This window comes from Nuphar pumila, chromosome 6 (genome assembly GCF_984573655.1).
Source record: "Nuphar pumila chromosome 6, dmNupPumi1.hap1.1, whole genome shotgun sequence".
Taxonomy (NCBI): domain Eukaryota; kingdom Viridiplantae; phylum Streptophyta; class Magnoliopsida; order Nymphaeales; family Nymphaeaceae; genus Nuphar; species Nuphar pumila.
The window spans coordinates 91,845,293-91,864,613 of record NC_143254.1 but is presented as its reverse complement, the minus strand read 5'-3'; the positions used below and the strand labels follow the sequence as shown (position 1 = coordinate 91,864,613).

At 36.7% G+C, this 19,321-nt stretch overlaps 1 protein-coding gene across 1 annotated transcript; it reads left to right on the top strand.

Moving 5' to 3' along the window:
• Positions 1–1,075: 1,075 nt before the first annotated feature.
• On the top strand, positions 1,076–17,518 carry LOC149835142 (thioredoxin-like protein HCF164, chloroplastic). The gene is made up of 5 exons (XM_090011723.1): positions 1,076–1,267; positions 2,531–2,749; positions 15,654–15,757; positions 16,338–16,682; positions 17,283–17,518. Exons 1-4 carry the CDS (start codon positions 1,121–1,123, stop codon positions 16,618–16,620), a joined length of 753 nt encoding a protein of 250 aa, XP_089867849.1. The 5' UTR covers positions 1,076–1,120; the 3' UTR covers positions 16,621–16,682; positions 17,283–17,518.
• The last annotated feature ends 1,803 nt before the right edge of the window (positions 17,519–19,321 follow it).

Sequence of the window (19,321 nt, the reverse complement as noted above, 5' to 3'; positions counted from 1 at the left end):
TGAGAAGGGAAGCAGATCAGGTCATGCTGAACATGAGCGTTTTTGCTCATGCCGACATCATGGTCGTCTGTTTGCATTTTGGATGAATGCCAGGTGGTTTTGTTGACTTTCGAGCTTTTTAAAATGCAAATCGGATGACCACGATGTCAGCATGAGCAAAAACGCTCGTGTTCAGCATGACCTGATCTGCTTCCGGTGAGAAGAGCCATGTTTGTTTCTATATAGTTTTGTTGAAAAAATCAGGTTCTGTTTGGGAGAAGGGTGTCCAGGAGTTAAGATTATATGTATATACACATATTATTTGTAATGTATATTAAATTAAATATGTAATATAAATATATTATATTATATTATATATACACATGGGTCAAGCTGGGCAGCGGCCGAGTCTGTTTCAGCCTGGTTCGGGTTGAACTTAAACCTAATTCATAAGCTCAAGCCCGGCACATGACAGGCTGGTCCGGGCAACCGGCCTCATTGGCCTCTTTTGCTTAAAAGTATATTCATCGAGGAATCAGTCGGAGTTGAAAGCCTGAATCCTTGACATGGCCCATTGGCTCAATGAGCCAATGTGAAGTGGGACAGGTTCAGCTAGGTCCGACCCAAACCCAATTAATTAGGTAAGTAATAAATAACTAACAAGTTCTTATGTACCCAACTAATTAATTTTTTTTAATTTCCATAAAATTAATACAATTAATTAAGTAAATAATAATAGTTGCTAAGTTATGATATAATTAATATATATTTTAAAAATTTATATATTATTTAAAATTAATAAATAGCTCAAGCTTGTGAGGTTGGCCCGATAGCCCGCAAGCCAATCCGAACTCCACCCATGTATATAATGGGCCAGGTTTCAACCTAATAGCTAACGAGCACAGTACTAAAACCTTGATCCAAACCCAGCCCATGGCGGGCCGGATCGGCTTGGCAATGTCGCCGTGCCAACCCGTAGTACTAGGTGGATGCTCATGCTGATCTTTATCATAAAAGATTCGCATCCGAGATTCGGTTCTAAGATCCGAAAACCCGATCTTTTAGCACCCTAGTTGCTACCTGTAGTGTAGATAATTGTCCAAAACTGTGAGCGTGAGGATCTTGAGGACAGGAAGTCAGAATGGCGGGCGTTGCGTCGCTAAATTGGGTCGTCCCTTCCTGTTCTCGGCGCTCGAAAATCAATCCCTCCTGCTCTCCCAGCAGAGCTAGGGTTCCATGGAGAATCTCGTGCCAGACGACGCCTAGCCCTAGCGACTCTACCGCCACCGTGAGTTCCCCATCCTTCTTCCTCCTCCTTGCTGGATTTCTGAATCCAATCTCTCTCTGTCTCTCGATTTTCACTGCCGCAAATTTGCTTGCACTCAATGTCTTGTGACGTTGAATTGAGGAAGGATGAAGCTCAGTGTTGATCGATTTTGCAACCCGTGGATTCCGATGATTGCTTCTCTTTTTCCGCAGTTGAAACCACGAGTTCTCGTAGTTGTTAGTAAAACATGTTTAGCTCATATGTGTAATCACCCTTTTAAGGGTTTCGAATTAAAAATACAAATCAAGGACCACAGGTTGCTACTCCTCACTTATGACAGAATTTTGGGGCTTTTCCACTTCGTTAAACTCTGTTTTTCAGCATCTGCTATCGGATGTATGAATTGTGATCCGTTGGATGATTGGTTGGTGAGTTTGGGTAACATGATGCGTATGAGTGAGAGTAGGAAATCGAAAACAGAAATTATTACTATAGCTAATATTAGATTCTTCTTGATTGTTCTTCCAAGAAAACACGTTCACAAGACGCGCATGCAAGATGGAACTTCCGTTTCTTTAAAAAAAGGTCAGCAATATTTGATAATTTCCTTCCAAGGGAGAAATTCTTCCAGGCAACCTTTGGCTCGTTCTGAAAAACCTAGAGCAATTTAGCATCTATTTGGAAGAATTGAAAAAACAATTGACAGCAATAGCTACTTGAACAGAGAGTTGCCAACAATTGGGTACAGGAGACTGAGAAAAAAGATGACATTACAAAAATATTCGGCTTCGTTAGTTTTGTTTAGGCAAGCCATCATCTCATTCATGATAGTCTGATAATACCATGTAACCTGTTTTCAGACTTTAAGAACAAGAGTACTTTATCTGCTTAAAAGAGATGCAACTGAGCAGTGGTTTAAACGATTGTATCCATCAATAATTGTGAAAACAACCAAAAGTTGTTAGATGATTCATGCACAATTTCATGTAGGGTTTTGTGCAAAATTTAGATATATAGTGCTAATTTTTAATAGCTAAAAAGGTAGAGACATTAACGTTTTGTGCCTTGACTGATTGAAGTTTATTACTTTCCAAAATCTTTTCTGAAATGAAGATAAAGCTGCAGGTTACTTTGAACAAGTTCAAATTTCGTAGATGAAGAACATCCTGCGCATGAAGTGTTTGTTAGTTTATTGAGCTTGAGACTTGAAGTTAATGCCTTGTGCATTTGATTACGTCTATTCTTACCATTTCTATTCTACTTATCACATTTATGGCGTCTTAGGAAGAGGTGCGTAATAGGAATGACATGGATGATGATAAGTCCATTGGTGCTGCCAGTGCCACCCAAAGTGTTATCTTTCCTGAACTTCCGAACAAGGATACAAGCAGAAAGATTGCTGTGGCTTCAACTCTTGCCGCTCTGGGGCTTTTCCTGTCAACACGGATTGAATTGGGTGTTTCCTTGAAGGACCTGACTGCCAATGCGGTACCGTATGAAGAGGTCAGCTCATTGATGATCGTTAGTTTCTAGTAAAATGGATTTTGTTTAATGGCAACTGGATATTTCATTTTGACTCCTGTACTTTATCCCCTTTGTACTATTTTTATGGAAAATTCACCAAATGGCCATATCCCCATATCTATAGCCATATCGATGACACAAAGATTTTGCTTCTTGCCAACTGCAGCAACTTCCCATTCTCTAATATTTAAATTGTTTATTACTACTTATATATTCAAATGGTTGGCATGCAGTAAAATTAAGTTGGGACACTGCAGATTCTAAATTTCTTAATCATGTTATTGTAGTCCAAGGATGTGCCTTTTCCCTTACAAGTATTGGGATAATATATGCCTTTCTTGTAAATATATTATTGCTTTTTAGTAGAAAAAAATTCAAAGCAATATGGTTAAATAAATTTGGATGAATTAATCAAACAAAATTATCATGATAGTTAACCATTTGAAGCTTTAGATTTGCAAATAAAGTGCCTACCAGATTAGCTAGAAAAAATTAAAGGGAGATAGGCAAGATCCTGGAAGAAATTGATTGCTTCTTGGTAAGACCAACATGGTTCTCCATTACGATTTTGATGGTTGTGCAGTATGTATTTCTAAATGATGTGGCCATCACTTTGGTATTATCACACTAAGTAATAGGTCATAGTTTTGGAATAATCTTGACATAATAAATTCCTCCTGAGATAATGTATTGCACGTCACGGTGCTAGGTGCTGCAGTTAAATAATGCGAACCCAACCTGCTGTTAGTTGTCCCACCACTTCTAGTTATTGTTTATTCAGGCATTACACAGTCTTGTTATGCAAGCCTAGTCCCATATAATCTACATTTAGTTTTAGACACTTGAATTTATGTCCGATATATTAGGCAGGCCCTGAATATTATCCATTGCCCAAATGTGGGGTTCGTGTAAAACATGTGTTAAGACATGTGGAATGGATCTTGGATCATTAAGATCCAAGATCCACACATTATGTTATGTTTTAACTTTTAAGTACGGGTGTCAATGGGTTGGGTTTACCCGGACCCGACCTGGACCAAACTCTATAGGGTCCGGGTATGGTGACAAATACGAAGACCCGATTAAGACCCGGGTCCAGACCCGAAGGTCTGATAAATACATGGACCCGGGTATAGTTTTTGAAATTTTATACCAGACCTGGACCCGACCTGAGTTCCAATTAAGACCCAAAACTTTTCAATGTAAAAATGATAAAAAATATTATTTTACCGGGTATGGTCCGTAGGGATGTCAACGGGTCGGGTTTACCCGGACCCGACCTGGACCAAGCTCTATAGGGTCCGGGTATAGTGACAAATAAGAAGACCCAATTAAGACCTGGGTCTAGACCCAAAGGTTCGATTAATACATGAACCCGAGTATAATTTGTGAAATTTTATACCAGACCTGGGCCTGGCCCGAGTTTTGATTAAGACCCACAATTTTTTCAATATAAAAATGATAAAAATTATTATTTTACCGAGTATGGTCCAGGTTTGGTTCATGTAGTTCTTATCGGTTTCGGGTATGGTTTCTCTTATAGTAGTCCCGATTAGACCCGAGTCCGGACCCGATACCATACCCGAAAATCTAGTCCAAGTTTGGTTCCACCTGGGTCCGAACCAAACCTAACCCATTGACACCCCTAATGGTCCGGGTCTGGTTCATGTAGTTCTTATCACGTCCGGGTATGGTTTCTCTTATAGTATACACGATTAGACCCGAGTCTGACCCGATCCCATACCCAAAAATCTGGTCCAAGTCTAATTCCACCTAGGTCCGAACCAAACTGACCTGTTGCAACCCCTAGTTTTAAGTTGTAAATCCACATGTGCTGTTTTGTGTTTAAGTTGTAAAACTCCTCGACCCTTTTACCCTTTTCTTGTAATATTGTTGTAACCCCTAAGGAGGAACATACTTGTCCAATCTCCAATGTAAAGAAAGGAGTTATAAAATCAAGAGGCACAACTTTCTATGTGTGCAACCTCTATTCTTTTGAAGAAAAGTTTCCCTCTTCTCTCTCAAGTCCTCTTTATCTCTTGGATGACTGAGTTACGGTTCAATACATATTGATGCCCTAATTTTTACATGGTATCAGAGCGGGTTAAGGGACTGATTCAACTGCGAGTGTCCCTCAAGATCTTCCTCTTCAATCTAAAGGTATTTCTTTGTTTCTAAATCAGATATGCACCTCTTTCTTTCCTTTATCTATCTCTATTCCTTGTTTTCTGATCCATCTGTCTATTTCTTAAAAATCCAATATCTATTTCTTGAAAACCCAATGTTCCACCTTCTTGATTTCTGAAAATATTTTCTCATCTGCAGTAAAATCCAGATTTACTACAGAAACACCTGGTCTGGCTATGTTCTCTACTTTTGGATTCTCGTAGGACACACCCCACCTTGGGAAACATGCCCTAATTGCCCCAAACAAATTTGGGGTTATTTTATTTGTTGAAAAACATGATATTGGGATCAGATCTCAGATATGACATGTTCCATTAGAACAGCTAAAGGTTCTCAGTCTGAAAAACAAGTTTATATTGCAGAGCTATTTTTCATCCTTCCAAAAAATCGTTGATCTTGAGAAATCAAAGCATTCCCTTCATTTTCTTTTGGATTTTCTCCCTCTTATTTTAATCTCTCTCTCTTTGCGTTAAGATTAACATTTAATAGATGGATCCTAATGCAAATCCAACCTTATCTTCCAACTTTCTTCCTTTAGTGTCTGAAAAGCTTTCTAATTTCAATTATCAGTTTTGGAAAAAACAAATTATACCTTTTCTTTAGAGTTAGGATCTTGCAAGACATCTGGATGGATCGGTTCCTACCACTTCAAACTTGTTGTCCATGAACAAAAAGATGGCAAAGGGGTAGTAACTTCTTCTGTAGTCAGGAATTCTGACTATGTGTCTTGGATGCGGTGCGCCCAAGTCTTGGTGGCGTACGTTACCTCCATCCTATCGTAGGAAGTATTGATTGATGTTCCAGATGATTGCACAACCAGTCAGTTGTGGAACAGGCTTGCTGTCACATACTCTCAGATTTTTTAGGCAAGAGTGTTGTTTTTGAAGAGAGAGTTCCGTAATATGAAGAAAGGGGCTCTATGTAATGGAGTACCTCAACAAGATGAAGAATATTATGGATCAACTCGCTATGATTGGGCATGAAGTGTCCGATAAAGATAAAATATTTGCAGACTCTAAATGGATTAGGTGTCGAGTTCCATGTTCTAACCACTATTCTTATATGTCAGCCCGAGCTTCTTACTTTTGATGCACTTAGGTCGAAACTGCTTCATGAGATTAGCATAAAGGGTCTAACTGAGATTACTGGAGAAAATTTGCAGGTATTGATTGCAGAAAATTATCGTGGGAAGAAGAGTGGTACTTATGGTAGAGGTAGAAAAGGGAAAGGCATTCTCCCTCTTCCCTTTAATGTTCAGTCTTTTAAGGCTGGAAATCAGAATGTGCCCACTTGTTTCATTTGTAAAAAGAAGGGGCATATCAAGGTGAACTGCTGGTTTATGGACGACCCTAGGTATAATTCAGATGCTAAGAATTCCAGTCAGTCGAAGAATCCAGCCAACTCATCTAAGGGATCAGATGAAAAGGAATTACTGATTGCTGCATTCTCCAATTTGAGTTTCAGAAAATCTAAGGATGGCACGTGTTATGTGGACTTAGGGGCAGCCAGTCATACTACAGGCGATGCAGGTAAGTTTTCTAATTTGATTTCATATTCTGGGCAAGGCTAGGTCATTATTGGAGATGGTTCTCATCACCCAATATCTTACACTGGAACTGTTTTTGTTCCGTTGTCTAATTCTAAGTCATTAAAATTGAATAATGTTAGGTGTTCTTAATATCAAGAAAAATCTTATTTATGTCTCTCAACTTGTTGATGACATAAACTCCTATGTTGTACTTCCAGAAATGTTGTTTTCGATGAGCGCTCATTTCAGAAATTATTTGAAACAATTAAGCAATACAATACAACAAGGGAGCGAGAGAGAAACTTATTCACCCTGGTTGGGTGATCAACTTATTTCCTCAGAACCAACAACATTACACACTGAAAAGCCTCCGATCACAGACAATGCTTCTATGCACACATGACATGAAATAGCATGCTCTAATCATGACACCACAAAATCTCTTGAAGTGACACCTGATACTCATCATGGTTCTAGTTTTGGGCAGGTTTGTGTTTGAAGACGCACAACACTCTTTTAATCATCTAGAAACTTTAGGATTTACTTCTGACCCCACATCAGAGAATCACGAGGACTTTAAATAGCCCATGTTGCTTAGATCAACGCGTGTCAGACATCACATTGTTAGATGGGTAAGTTATTATAACTTCTCCCTTGATCATCAACTGTTCTTGGTAGAAATAGAGAAATATTCTGAGCCGAGGACATTTTTAGAAGCCAAGTCAGACCAAAGATAGGTGGATGCAATGAATGAGGAGATCAAGGCACTACATGACTCTCAAACATGGGATATTGTGAAAAGACCAAGGGGTAAGAATGTAGTGGGATCAAAATGCGTATACAAAGTCAAATTTAAACCAGATGGCATCATAGAAAGATAGATTGGTTGCAAAAGGATTCACACAGGAATATGGGCTGGACTCTGATGAAACATTCAATCCTGTTGTCAAAATGAGAAGCATCAAAATAGTGTTATCTTTTGTCCTGCAACATGGATGGGTTTTAAATCAATTCGATATTAAAAATGCGTTCTTACATGGGGATTTAAAGGAAGATGTGTATATAGAACAACCTTAAGGGTATTGTGAGCAAGATAGCGAGAAATATGTTTGCATATTAAAAAGATCAATATATGGACTAAAGCAGGCATCAAAGTCATGGTTCAAAAGTTTCTCAATTAAGGTCCAAACTTGTCGATTCAAGCATTCAACGAATCACTCTCTCTTTTTATTTAGAGACAGAGAATGTATCACCATCATCCTCGTGACATTATTATAACTGGAAGTTCAAAATTCGTATTACTCTCTTAGGAGTAGAGATAGACATAGGAGTTGATTCTATTACTCTTACACAACACAAATATATTCTTTATGTTATTGAGAGATCAGGTATGAAAGACTTCAAACCTCTTGGTACTCCTCGCATTCTGAATCATAAACTAAGCAGGGATGATGGTGGACCTCCATAGAGAGACCCCACACAATATAGGGGCATTGTAGGTATATTATAATACCTAATGTTTACATTACTCAATATTGAGTATGTTGTAAGCCGGGTATCTCAATTCATGCATGATCCTCAAGTAGGATACATGGAAACTGTAAAGAGAATATTGAGATACCTGAAAGCGACCATTAGAGATGGATTGGTATATAAGAAAATCATTGCTAATGAAAGTGATGGGGTTCAAATTGTGGCTTATATGTGGATTGGGTTGGAGATCTTAATGAAAGGAAGTCTCTTTCATGATATTGTGTTTTCTCGATAAAAAATTAATTTCATGGAGCAACAAAAAGTAAAGAGCTTATGCGCGGTCTAGTTTAGAGGCAAAATATTGGTCCATGGCAACAATTACAACAAAGGTCATATGAATACAACATCTATTGAGTGAGTTTTGGGAAGTGAGTCCCAGATCAATTCTCTATTGTGAGTCATGACAACCAGAGTGCAATCAAAATTGCACAAAATCCTATTCAGCATGAAAGCACAAAATACATTGAGATTGATCTACATTTCATTAGACAAAGGATATAGGACCTTGAGTAAGAAACTAGGTACATTAATATTAATGATCAAGCAACAAATCTCTTTATAAAAGGACTCACTAAGGAGTGTTTTTGCTTTCTTAAGAGCAAGTTAAATATGGTTCAAAACCATGTTCAACTTGAGGGAGGGTGTTAAGACGTGTGGAATGAATCTTGGATCATTAGGATCCAAGATCCACATGTTATGTTATGTTTTAAGTTGTAAATCCACATGTGCTGTTTTGTGTTTTAAGTTGTAAAACTCCCCGACCCTTTTACCCTTTTCCTGTAATATTGTTGTAACCCCTAATGACGGGCATACTTGTTCAATGTAAAGAAAGGAGTTATAAAATCAAGAGGGTGCAACTTTCTATGTGTGCAACCTCTATTCTTTTAAAGAAAAGTTCTCCTCTTCTCTCTCAAGTGCTCTTTCCCTCTTGGATGATTGAGTTAGGGTTCAATACATATTGATGCCCTAATTTTTACAACATGAGCACTTTCTAATGAAATAAGAACAAAAGCAAACAAGAGCCTCTTATGGGCTTACAAGAACACAACCAACCTATAAAAGAACCACTTATGGATCAATCTGCACCACTCACACAAGGGTCAAAAGAGTAAAAATAAAGCTTTTGTATTACATAATGCTTGAGAAAGCATGAAAAAGATACAAGGGGAGAACCCCTATTTATAACAAGAGAAAGAGGTAGGAACTATCACATTTGTGACTGTTGGGAGCAGCTCCAACAACTAGTTGGAGTTGTCCCATTTGATGACATCAAAAATAAAAAAGGAAAAAACAAAAAAATAAATAAAAGGTAACACTCAACCCCTATTGAGTTGACCTCTATTACAAAGTAAAATGACCAAAATACCCCTGATGGGTATTTCGGTTTGCATACATATGGACATATATATATATATATTAGAAGCACAATCTTAACACCTCCCCTCAAATTCACAATCGAGAGTTTGCCAAGTATGAAGTGAAATCTGGGTGACACGAGTACTTTAGTAAAGAAGTCCACCAGTTGATACTCAGATGGTACATATGGCAGCGTGATGGTCTTTTTCAGAGATTCTTTACGAACGTAGTGGCAATCCATTTGAATGTGTTTGGTTCTTTCATGGAATGTATGATTGCTTACAATATATACTGCGTTCTTGTTGTCATAACATAATCTCGAGGTTTCTGCAATGTGAACTCCCAATTCTTCTAACAATTGTCTAAATCATACTAATTCAGAAGTAGTTGTCACCATGACACAATACTTTGCTTTAGTGGAAGAGAGGGACACCTTCTGCTGCTTCTTTTATCTCTATGAAATTAGAGAATTACCTAAAAAAACACAGGAACCAGTGGTTAAACGCCTGTCATTCGCATCCCCTCTCCAATCAGAATCAGAATATGCAATAACTTCTAACAGGGAAGATTATGCAAGAAATAACTCATAATTAATAGAATTTTTAATATATCTAATAATTCTCATTACAACATTCATATGTACTGTAGTGAGAGTATGCTGGAATTGACTAATAGAATGAATAACATAAAAAATATCAGGACGAATAATAGAGGGATAAGATAAAGCTCCAATCATTTGTCTATATAGAGTTGGATCCTTCAGAGATTCTTCATCATTTTTTTTTTCATCTTTGCATTAATGACCTTTGAAGTATCAACTCATTTTCTATATGAGAGTCCTGACCGTTCGATGATCTCTGCTGCATAGTCTGACCACAAGGTAAGTCACTTCTATTCTAAGAAAGCACGACAAAAAACTAAGGTTTGTCAATCAAAGTTGACTTTGAGCACATCTTTGATATGACTAACTCTCTGGTTATCACCTCCTGTGATAATCATATCATCAACGTAGAAAAATAATATCATCATTTTTGCATTAGAAAACTTAACAAACAATGCAATGTCGGTATAATATGATTTAAAACTAAGTTGTGTCATCACACTACTGAATCAATCATACCAAGCCTTAGGGGCTTGCTTTAGGCCATACAATACCTTTCGTAACCGAAGAATTTTTTCATGTGCCAAACTAATTCCTCGTAGGGGATCCATGTAAACTTTCTCATTGAGATTACCATTGAAAAAGATATTTTTTTACATCCATTTTGAAAATTGGGCCATTTTTTAATTGATGTTATATAAATAAGAGTTCTAATAGTAGGCATTTGAGCGACTAGAGCAAATGTCTCATCATAGTCTATTCCATATTCTTAACTATATCTTTTGGCTACTAGCCTGACTTTATATCTTTCTAATGTCCCATTACTTTTAGTTTTAATCTTATAGACTCATCTACATCTTATAGTTTTCTTTCTTGTAGGTAATGTTTGAGTTTATCAAGTTTTTGCCTTTTTTAAAGTTTCTAATTGATCATTCATTGCCTTAATCGATTTTTGATGTTTTTTAGCATCACGGTAAAGATGATGGTTCCATATATGAGTGTGTAACCATTACACATGCTCTATATTTAGGTTCAGAAGAATCATATGATACAAATCTACTAGGAGTCTTTGAAATTCTCATGGATCTTCTAACACTAGAAGAATCTATATCTTGATTTTGAGAATATCTTTCTAAAGCACATGAAGGATGGTATTCAATACATCGAGTATAGATTTGAATTTCAATATAAGGTTGGTCTATATTATCAAGACCCTCATTCACGTTCCCATTGCATCATGAGTATCTTCATTGTCACTCTCATGCACATCATGAATGTCATCACAACTCCCATGCTCATTAGCAAGATACAAAAAAATGAATAGTCACAATGCTCTTGGATTTTATTTTTACCAAATCTATTTTCGTTTTCAAGAAAAGTGACATTTGTTGAGACATATAGCTTGTTCCTTTTAATTTCATAACATCTATACCTTTTTTGATTTTTGGCATACTAGAAAAACACACAAAATAACTTTTGGGAAAAGTTTATCATTTTTGCCGGTAAGGACAAAACATTTACAATCAAAGACTCTCAACCTTTTGTAATCGGGAGATGTTTGAAATAATTTTTCAATGGGAGAAATGTTTTCAACAATTTTTTAAGGCATCCTATTTATCAAATAAACTGTCGTAAGTGCGGCTTCGGCCCAAAACATTTTTGGAACACTTTTTGATATAAGTGTTCTAGTAGTCTCAACAATATGTCTATGCTTCCTTTCGGCTAGTCCATTTTATTAAAGAGTATAAAGACATGATTTTTGATGAATAATTTCATGTAAGTCAAGATAGTTTTTGAAATCTTTTAATACAAATTTTCTTTCGTAATCAGTTCTAAGGATTTTAATATTGGTTTTAAATTGAGTCTTTATATAACAATGAAATTTTTGGAAACAATTAAATACTTCGAATTTGTGTTTAAGAAAATATATCCAAGAATGTCTACTATAATCATCTACAAAAACAATATAATAAGATACTCCTCCTATGGATATAATCGGAGCCTGTCCCCATACATCTGAATGTATAAGGGTTTCTTTGATATAAAATGACTAGGCCCAAAAGGTAAAGATTGCATTTTACCAAGGATGCAATTTTCATAAATAAAAGCCATTTTTTTATAACTTGTAAGAAATGAAAACAAATATAATTTTGACACACTAGGATGTCTTAGTGTTTTGTGCCAATTTTTTATATCTTTTTTTTTCACAAAATTATAAAAAGTGTGTTTTGAAAATTCAAGATTATCCATAACATATAGATTTCTTCTTCTATGGCCTTGGCTAATCGGCTTTTCGGACTGGAGATTCTATATCAAACAATCATTAGATGAAAACAAGATTTTACATCCATGATCCGCAATTTGGGAAATAGATAAGAGATTTAAATTTAATTTTGGTACTACTCTAATATTTAGTGCAAAAAAGGTTTGATGTTTTTGTAAAGACCCAAAACCTTTGATTTTTAAAAAAGTTTCATCGCCGGTTGAAATATAAGAATTATTTGAGTTAGTATGACATTTAAATAGTGTGGACTCATTTGAGGTCATATAAAAATAAGCACCAGAATCAAGAATCTTCAAATAGCCTTGACATAGTAAGCACAAATTCTCCTTCTTTTGAAGAGGATGATTTTTTCAACCTATTTTTCTCCATGGTTAATTTTTCAAGAGTTTAAACTATGGTAGGTATACCTCCTCTATAAAGAAGGGTCAATTTTGTCCATTCAAATTCGAGTCTAAGCACATCAACAAATTGGTAGAAGTGCTTCATTCTAATTTGTTTTTTACGGAGTTCTACGTATTGTGGGTAATGCCACTTTGGCTCTAGAAGCCAATTCATCTCAAAGAAGAAAGAAGGCATTGTAATATTCTTTAATCCTCATCTCTCCTTGGGTCATAGTTCTCACCTTATTTTGCACATTGCATATGTGAGCTATATCCTTAAGACTATACATATCTTTAACATGCTTCTATGCATCACTAGCAAAATCAGATTTTGTTAAGCTAGAGAATTTTTTGATGCTGACACTATCGATGAGCTATCCAATTATCTTGGAATGACCCATCCTCCATTCTTTCTATTTTTTCTCATATTCGGTGACGACCTTAGACATCTCTTCTCCTTGAAGAGCCACTTTCTTTTCATTTTTCATCTTTCATCTTGGTAAGTATAAGTTTAGACTCTCTTTCGGTGCCATCGACTAAACCCTATAGACCCTTTTAGCATATTTTATGTTTTACTATAAATGCTCACATAACATAGTTAGTATAATTGAGTCTCACGGGAATGAAGATAACCATTTCTCTTTCATTCTCCATTTTTACAATAATGAGAGAAAGAGATAGAAAAAATAAGGTAGCAAGATTTTTGTTGAAAAAAACTTTAATGGTGCGCTTCTCAATGCAACAATCTTATGAACCGATGCTCTACCAATCTTACGATCCTCTTCTTGGCCTTTTAGAATAAATCACAACCCAAGAGCACCAAGGCTCAGATACCATATAATGAAATATGAACAAAAGCAAACAAGAGCCTCTTATGGGTTTACAAGAACACAACCAACCCACAAAAGAACTACTTATGGATCAATCCACACCACTCACACAAGGGCCATCAGAGTAAAAATAAAGCTTTTGTATTACAAAATACTTGAGAAAGCATGAAGAAGATACAAGGGGAGAACCCCTATTTCTAACAAGAGAAAGAAATAGGGAGCAACCCAATCAGCTGTTGGGTCTGCTCCCAAAGGTCACATTTGTAATCGTTGGGAGCAGAAAATAAAAAACAAAAAAAAAACAAAAAAAATAAATAAAAAGCACAGTCAAGCCCTAATGGGTTGACCTCTATTATAAAGTAAAATGACTGAAATCCCCCTGATGGGTATTTCGGTTTGCATACATATGAACATACATATATATTAATACACACACACACACACACATATATATATATATATACACACACACACACACACACATATGAATATATATTAGAAGCACTAATGATTCTTGGTTTCAATCTTGGATCCATAAAGAAACAATCCAAACTGGAGATTAACATGCATTTTAGCCTGGAGATCTCAAAGTGTATGTGGGCAACTCTTATCGGTGAAGGAGATCACGAGAGCATGATGCGTAGGTCATGTAGGGGAATATATAGGTTAAAACAAGCTTAAAGACCTCAATGTTGTGAAGATGCATGGAGATTGTTCCTTGTGTTGCAGACTTTGTTAAAATTGCCAATGAACTTGGTTGGATACATGATCCTCTTTGTATTTAGTTAGAAATATTTATTCTTGGATTGTTTCTAGATGAGGCATATCAATTTTACATGCAAAAGTAACAAAGGTAGTGGTTGTCTATTTTAGTTGGACTTGGTTGGACCTAGATTTGACCCCAGTCCAACAGGGACATTAATGAATGTCATAAAAGGGTATCAATGTGTATCAAAAGGGTGTAAGATACATGTTTTATGTTGTAAGATGCATGCGAAAATATTTTAAAATTAAGTGGGTGTTTAAAATATATAAAAACCAAATTTTTTTATACACATTGAAAGGAAATTGAGCACAAAGAGAAACAAAAACACATCTGGGCAATCAAACTACAACATTACTACGCAAAAAATGAATAAATGTGACACATCTAGCGAACTGTATATGATTTATAAATGGATATTTATTAATATACCACAAGGGTTTAAAATTAAATATGCAGAAATGAAAATATTAAAAGTCATAACATGTAAATTTGTAAATAAAACATCACATTTATTTAAAGTGTATAACATGTTTTAGCGAGTACTAAGAAAAGTGGAAACATTTGTCAATATCTTTGGTTGATCACTTTCACTAATCACAATCAATACAAGGATAAAATAACAATATTTTCTCATAATCATTTCCTTCTGTCCTATCTTTTCCAATCTACATTTTCTTGACAACAAATCAAATTTTTTTTGATAGGGTTATCGATAGTGCTTATAGAATTTAATAATATTTTATTTACAAAAAGTATCGTCAAAGTTTAAATGAAGATACAGCTATATCTTATGATATGACATGTATTGCACAATACAGTATGATACCTCTTTTCCTGACTATAGAGTTTTTTTTTTGGGGTGGAAGGGGGAATATAGATGCACATGATAGGTTGGTTTTCAAAATGTGTAGCCATCTAAAGAATTCAAGGGATGTTGCCATTTGTATCTGATAATTTGTCCTACAACTATTTGATATAAACAAATTTCGTTATAGAAAAAAAATCATTTTTAATATTGTGAAATTATAGTGATATCCCAATCCCAGAGGTGCCTACAGGTTGTCAGCATCTTCTAGGTTGTTAAACAAGAATCTCTAACATGGAGCTTTCTCCATGTTAATTTTCCATCATTCTAATAGCAATTTGAGATTTGTGTCTCTAAGATTTGGAAGTTTGTTGTATTTCAATATCTACAGAAGTTTATCACATCTTTAGATGATTTATATGTTCTTGATGTACTGGTATGATCATGAGCACTTCTATTTCTTTCAGTGAAGTTGTGAAGTGCAACCTAGCACTTGCAAATGCTTGTGGTTTAGTTGTCAGTAATATTCATGTGTTATTTCGGTGAACCTCATTAACTTGTTGGTTAGTATCCTTTGCAATGTTTGATTGTCTGCTGTGGCTTTATTTTGCAGGCTCTTTCAAATGGGATGCCAACTGTTGTTGAGTTTTATGCGGATTGGTGTGAAGTTTGTCGAGAATCGGCACCCGATATCTACAAAGTTGAACAACAATACAAGTAACGTCTCGGTACCTAAGTTAATTAATGGTCCAATTATCCATGTCGGCAATTGCAAATTGATTCTTAAGAGAACATTACCACCGTTTCTTAAGGAAAGGCAAGTGATGGAAATCCTTGGACTATTAAAAACGCTAGTCTGCAATCCAAATTTTTTCCCTTATCTCCATAAAAGATAACATTACTCTTGTTTTGGTACTAGTGTCATTTCTTCAGAGACTTGAAAAGTTTCAGTACAATTTTAAAAATAAAAAACAGGCAGGTTAGTGAAGGTGGTATCAGTTGTTTGGTGTGTGCTTGGGATGCTCGATGGATTTCCCAATCCATGACCAACTTTCCCAAATTGGTAGCCATAGTTGTATTTGTAAAAATTGAAATGACAACTGAAGAAAATGGCTTTATCCTTGTGATACCGGAGAAACATTGCTGTCATCTTATGGTAAGGAAAAAAATGAAAAAAATGAAAAAACCCCGCTTCTTGAAGTAGCTTGGTTTTAACAAGATGATGCCAGTTTTTTACTGTCGTGTTCTATGGTTAGGTTTTAAGTTGCATATTGAGCTGACAAAATTTATGATTCAGGGGTCGCGTTAACTTTGTTATGTTGAATGTTGACAACACAAAGTGGGAACAAGAACTCGATGAGTTTGGGGTTGAGGGCATCCCACATTTTGCTTTCCTTGACAAGGATGGAAATGAGGAAGGCAATATTATTGGCCGTCTTCCTAGGCAGTATCTTCTAGAGAATGTGGATGCTCTTGCTAGAGGTGAAAATTCAGTACCTCATGCAAGGGTTGTTGGGAAGTACTCAAGTGCTGAATCAAGGAAGGTGCACCAAGTTGTTGACCCCAGAAGCCATGGTTGAATCTATCGCTCCTATTCACCTATTCAAGTTGCTGATTCTTTTGTGATGACAGCATATCATAGGTGCTCTCTCTCTCTCTCTCACACACACACACACACACACACATGCACGTATACACGTATATACTTATTACTAGCCTGAAAAGATTTTAACTTAGTCTATATATATATATATATATATATATTGTTGTTGTTGTTGTTGTTGTTTGTGTGTAAATGAGTGCACACACACACACACACAGATATTCATGTGCGTTAATCAGTTAGTTGTTGCTGATGGTATGTCTAAGCTCTGGAGATCTCATATGAAAATGTTCTTTTTGGAACATTGTCATTATGCTGTTATGCTGCACTAATTGGTTTTATATGGAGCTTTGTCGGATCAAGCATTTTTAGGAACTTCATCGAAAAAAACCCCTATCTTTAAGAATGTTGTGAATGCCTAAATTCACATGGTTGCCACAAGGCCATTGTCTTTGTATGATTATGCAGGGCACTTCATGCAGTATAGCACGTTTTAGCTGCCACAATGTATATATAGTTTGACTGATATTCTTAGGCTAGAGGAATTTTCATAGCTAACATCATTTCATTTTCCCATATATCTGCTTGTCATTCTGTGATCTAAATCCTCATAAATCCTTTGGTTTCTGTGGCTTTCAGGTCCACATTTTAATTATGCGCGGATTGATAAAGATGAGGGGGCTTCATTCAGATGGGCATGGGCATGCGGTATTGGAGAAGAAGACCTGATTAATAGATCTTGAAGTTGGAACTGTTGAATACCAATAAAGTAAACTATCAAGATGTAGCATTTATAATACGTGGTCAATATGTAAATCAACATTACATGATGTATCAATACGTTTCAATATCATAGTTGTACACCATCGTTTGAAGATCCTGATTCCTAGTCAAAGCTCAGGTAGATTGCTCAGACTCACTCACCTATTCACAGATCAGGCAGATTGCATATAGCAGGCTCGCTGTTCCGCAGATGCATTTCACTAGTTGCAGAGATTTAGTGAATGAAGTCCATGGTTGGTGGGTGTTGCATCCCGTGTCTTAATCACACGTAATCTAACTCAAGTTTTCATTTTTTTTTTCTGAATTAGCTTGGGAAATTGCTGTTTAGTTCAGTGCTCGTTGGGTAATGGACCAACCTTGGCAACTGGATCTAGCCTGTTCCTCGAATGCCCAACGCAAAGATACCAAATTTTAAATGCACTGAGCTCCAATGCATAAGACCTATTTTTGCTCTGATGGAATAGTCCTTCCCACCAGTCACCATGTTTGCTGATGCACAAATTGCTTTACGATCCATAGCACTGTCGTGATTATAGTCATCATAATTTTGTTTTGTTCTTTTTTGTTTTTTGTTTTCATGAAATCTTGCTTCTGTATTCGTATCAACCAAATGAAATCATATGTTGGTACATTAGGTAAAGCTCTGGCAGTGTCACGAGATTACTTTTTTCAATAAGCTAGTGCGGTACGATGGTCCTTACCGCCACAAGCCTTTATATTGTTCCGTTACGAGCATAGAATGTTTCATAAACCCGTAATGCACCAAGTTGGTCAGCCTAACGGTCAAAAGACACGTATCAACACATTTTCATGTGCTGAATTATTTTCATTGGCCATGCATACCACCCTGTACGCAACTGCCTAACGGAAGCTGATCAAACACATTTTTAAATGCGCATTCTATGTAGTCTATATCGCGTAGTGCATACCCATCCCATACTAGCTATCACTTTCGAAAGGGGCACAAACTTTGCCTTAGCCTTGCGTACCATGAAGCGTATTGCGGCTTCATGCGTACGACAGAGCAAAACCTCGCCACCGAAGGAACAAGACCTTGCGGCCATCAGTCCAAAGATCAGTTGATGATTGAACACCATAGCGAAAAACACCACCCAGACTCATTCGTTGGCGCCTAGGCATTTACTCGCCTAGCCCCGAGTCACCATACTCGGTTGGAATCACCTAATGTGATCCCTAGAGGAATTAGCCCTAACCCACACGCACCCCCGTGCGTCCAACCGCTACGCGTGTGACCACTCTTTCAAGTCGAGAGATCCTTAACTAAATCCCCAAAGGCAACATCATCTGATCCGCCGACACTGATTAACCAAACAACGCTCCACGTCTATGCCACCACACAACGATGCACTAATGATGATGCCGATGCCTATCGCATGCCGTGCTACCACCACATGTCACCGATCAAGCGAATGCATACCGCACGTTCCTACACTCGATTCATTTTTCACTTAGTAGAGCTCCACACTGCACATATCCTATTTCGAAAGATCGGCCTGAGACATTCTCGCCCACCCAAAACCATTATCGTCCTCGACAATGCTGGTGTAGGTAAGAAGACAGTCTTTACTGATATGCCAGTTTCTCTTTGTACTTATTTTTGGTTTACTCCTTTTTTTCAGCCTACTTAATTTGTTCTGGATTACATTCACCATCGCTGCAACCTTTAACACGTCAAGCCCCATTCGTTAACGCACCTCTGATCACTTAGATAATGGTCTTCTGCTTTATCAACATCGAGCATTCTTTGCTCGTGAGACCCAAGTGTAGTCTCAAGCACAAACGTGTCTTCTTCATCTGCACGACAAACTTGCCGTCTTTATGCTCATGGCTAGGGTGCCTTCTAACCCCAGTAAGGGCAACTCTAAGCCCTTTGT

What these genes read in the sequence shown, in the direction of transcription:
- LOC149835142 (XM_090011723.1), top strand. Translation starts at nt 1,121, where the DNA reads ATGGCGGGCGTTGCGTCGCTAAATTGGGTCGTCCCTTCCTGTTCTCGG. An exon ending in CTAGCGACTCTACCGCCACC is followed by an intron (nt 1,268 to 2,530) that starts GTGAGTTCCCCA and finishes ATGGCGTCTTAG; the next exon opens with GAAGAGGTGCGTAATAGGAA. An exon ending in AAAGTTGAACAACAATACAA is followed by an intron (nt 15,758 to 16,337) that starts GTAACGTCTCGG and finishes TTTATGATTCAG; the next exon opens with GGGTCGCGTTAACTTTGTTA.